Source organism: Ciona intestinalis, unplaced genomic scaffold (assembly GCF_000224145.3).
Source record: "Ciona intestinalis unplaced genomic scaffold, KH HT000113.2, whole genome shotgun sequence".
Classification (NCBI taxonomy): domain Eukaryota; kingdom Metazoa; phylum Chordata; class Ascidiacea; order Phlebobranchia; family Cionidae; genus Ciona; species Ciona intestinalis.
Window position 1 is genome coordinate 13,392 of NW_004190435.2, and position 3,885 is coordinate 17,276.

General features: G+C 38.6%; 1 protein-coding gene across 1 annotated transcript in view; it reads left to right on the top strand.

The window, feature by feature from the left end:
- The window catches only part of LOC108949293 (fanconi-associated nuclease 1-like), a 5,727-nt gene extending 2,062 nt beyond the window's left edge, over positions 1-3,665 (top strand). Inside the window, exons 3-7 of the mRNA XM_026838773.1 lie at positions 1,149-1,313; positions 1,842-2,014; positions 2,302-2,426; positions 2,867-3,009; positions 3,507-3,665. Of these exons, the coding sequence (XP_026694574.1) occupies positions 1,149-1,313; positions 1,842-2,014; positions 2,302-2,426; positions 2,867-3,009; positions 3,507-3,650 (750 nt within the window). The 3' untranslated portion in view covers positions 3,651-3,665. The remainder of the gene's footprint in view (positions 1-1,148; positions 1,314-1,841; positions 2,015-2,301; positions 2,427-2,866; positions 3,010-3,506) is intronic.
- The last annotated feature ends 220 nt before the right edge of the window (positions 3,666-3,885 follow it).

Here is a 3,885-nt window from a genome sequence, read left to right on the forward strand (position 1 = left end):
CAAGTAGATAAAGTTTGGTAACCACTGATTTAAATGCTGATAAACCGCAATTATTATGCATTTTAATTGGTGCAAATATAAGTGCGAGGAGCGACGCTATCAGTAAATTGGAACCAACACAAATTGTAATATATTATTATAAAGTATCGCCCCGGCAGAGCTTGGACAAAGGCCAAAAAACATCGTTTGATGACACCGCACGAGAACCAGAGTTTTATTACGTCACTTTTCACGAGAATAAATTCACAACGATTGCTTCGTTTGTTAAGTGTTGAATGTATGCTACCACATGCGTCTTCCTTTATTTCCTACGCCGGCGCAGAGCGTAAAAATGTGACGCTTATACACGATGTTTCGATCTCGTGGTTGGTTGTGCAGTTAGCACATTCCTCCAGATTGTTATATTATGAAACGTCATAATTAATAGTTACGTTACAATAGGACAAGTGACGTAACAATTGAACGAAAAGTTATTCCAATTTTAAGCGAACGAATGTAATATTAAATGCAACGCGTGTGTGTGTGCGTCTTAGCACTTTCTGGCTGCGTGCGTGTCTGCGGAAAAGGGGGCTGTCATGACAGCAAAACAGCCCCCCTGGTTGCGCCCCTGCCATTGTGGGTGTATTTGTGTTTTGGCAAGACAAAATATGCCTGGTTTTAAAAAGTTGGGTACCAATGTAATAGTAGGTAAATAGGAAGTTATTACACTGGAAGGGTAATAATCTGCACCCCATTTTTCAGTTTGATGCTACGGCACAACAGTTTGCAGTGTGTTTAAAGAATAGTAAATTCGGGCTCTTTGCTGCTACCATTGTGGGCGATTGTGTCCTTGAGCAAGACACTTATAATTGCTCCAACCCAGTTGTCACTAATGGAGTAATGGGTTGTCCATAGAACAATCACCAAATTGTCAGCTGGCATAAAACAATCACCCACAAAAGCGGGCACAAGGTGTATGAAACAGAACACCTGTGTTATAACGACCCTCCTTGCCCCGCCATGCGAGGATAAATTAGTTTTATACTTTCAATTATATCAGTATTACAAATTTTTATAAACAGGTCTTATAAATAAATCTATTAAAGCTATTTTGAACTAAAATCAGAATTATAAAACCCAAATCATACATTCAACGTTCTTTATTATAGATATCGTACCCCGAGATCTCACCCAACCCATGCCCTTATTTGGAAATGTTAGCTTCTCATGACTTTCTCCAGTCGAGCATGAACGAAATATTATCCTTGCAGGAAATCCTGGGTTTATTATCTGCCCCTGATGTTAAAGTATTGGCAAAGTCATTCAGACTTTCGGTTCGTTACTTTGGTTAATATTATGATTATCCACATGCTGAAATAGCTTCGGCAACTCAATTGTTGGCATTATCATGTGTTTGTACCCACGCTGAAAATATGTGATCCCTCCATAACGCAATGATGCATTTATATCGGTATTAAAACAAGACTGAAAAAGACTGAAAAATTAGGATCCCAACAAAACACATGATTCCAATCAACCAAAAGCCATGTCTGCCTATCCACACACTGCAATAGCTTCAGCAACTCGACTGTGGGCATGGGAGTGGCATCCATAGATAAGTCACTTAAGTTCCCACCCACGAGGATATAAATGACCAAACCAACCAAAAGCCATGTCTGCTTATCCACACACTACAATAGCTTCAGTAACTTGACTGTGGGCATGGGAGTGGCAACCATGGATAAGTCACTCAAGTTCCCACCCACGAGAATATAAATGACCAAACCAACCAAAAGCCATGTCTTCTTATCCACACACTGTAATATGTACCAGGCTATAAACCTAACAGTCACCTTTATCAGGTCCAGGGACCAAAGCCTAAGATTTGCGATGCTATTGAATCAATGTGTAAGAAACAGAAAAGTGTCTTCACAACATCTAGTGGCCAACTAACATCAACTGTTACGAAACAAGCGTTAAGTTTACTTGGGACGTGTTACAGGATAAATAGAAATGTAAAGAAAGTATTCAACAGGTAAGTTGGATTTAATGTTAAAAAGTTTTAATATTTGTTTAAATTTTACTTTTCCTTCTTTATGTGGCAACTTTAGTTGTTATAACATTACTGGGTTAACAGTTTAACTGAAATATTGTTGTTAAGACTCCTACCAAGGTCATACAAACCCCGGCATTGGTGGCAGCATTAGGCCTTGATCCCTGTATCCTTTCGTTACAATGTTCTTGTTCTAACCATTCTTATGATACCTATTGTACTTATAAGATATAAGAATATAGGAATTTTTTTCCACAAACTTCCAACAGACTTCTTCTTGTGTTTGACGTCACCAAGGGAACAGAGGACGACACTGACTTCACAATATCCATACATTCAAGTAATAACCTCCAACATAGAAAACATCAACAATTATCAGCTGTGCTTATGGAAGGTTAGTGGTTTATATATGATTGTATGTAACCTATTTATTCTTGCGTGTGTACGATTCTATTTATTAACAACATAGTTGTCAACTATACATTAAAACAATCACCCACAAAGTTTCATAATACATATGTTGCAACACGTGGTGGGTACGAGTTGTATAAAACAGAACACCCGTGTTTTAACGACTGACTTTGCCCTGCCATGCGTGGAAAAATAAGTTACATACATGTGGTGTATGAAACAGAATGCCCGTATTCAGTGGCGCAGCCAGGGGGGGAGTTTAGGGTGTCGCGACCCCCCTTTGAAACCAAAAAAAAATTTATTAAAAAAAAATATGAAATTTTTTTGATTAAAAACTCACCCCACTTATTTTTTTCTGCCTATATTATAATGCCATGCTAGGATAAATAAGCTATATTCATTCATTTATCTACTTTAAATTAGGAATGGGAAGGGTTGCATATCCACGATACGAGGTGAACCGACCCACCCCTATATTTGGAAACAGGGATGAATTATTGGAGTACGAGATTGCTTACCAGTTTCTTATCGATGCAATATCTGCGTCTGATGTTTCTCAGTGGAAGGTATGGTGTGTTGTAATATGGGGAGGCATGTTGGAATATTCCCATTACCACTACAGTTTCTATTCTATATTGACGGGACCTTCAGTAAAAACACCTAAGATTTGGGATTAAGATCTATAACCCATTACCGTAACACTCATAGGCAGTAGGTACCAAACTACTATAATTACACCAATGCCAATGTTACCTAATTAATGTAGTCCCCAAAATTAATGGTCTGCCTACTTGCCCTACTAATATTTGGCTTTTATAAAATTTGTGATTGGGTAAAATAACTCCAGGACTCCAGATGAATAGCAACTGTGTAGACTTCTTGTTTTACTGTTTCCAAATTCTAGGGTTGGCCTGCCAACCTTACCGCCCCAGGTTCGGTGCCTACCTCAACCCCTTTCCTAACCTAACCCACCCACCCCAGGTAGCCTAACCTAACCCACCCACCTCAGGTAGCCTAACCTAACCCACCCACCAGGTAGCCTAACCTAACCCACCCACCTCAGGTAGCGGATGACGTTTGTACACAAGCTACTGAACGCACTCCACCTACCCCATGTAACAAACAACTACCAGTATTCCTGAGATGTTTCACTGCGCAAGCTGTTTATGTTAAGGTACAATCACTACATGTAAGTTTATTGTATTGAGTTTTACAACTTTTGTGTTTTATTTCAATTAATGTAATGTCGTTACTTGGTTGTAAATTAAGATTTTTTTAATATTTTGGTGATAATGTGTGTTTTATTTCATTTAATGTATGAATGTAACTTACTTTATCCTCGCTTTGCCGAAAACGACAGTCGTTATAACACGGGTTTAACACCTCATGCCAGCTTACGAGTTACAATGTATGTTACTTTGTGGTGATTATTTTTTTGGATT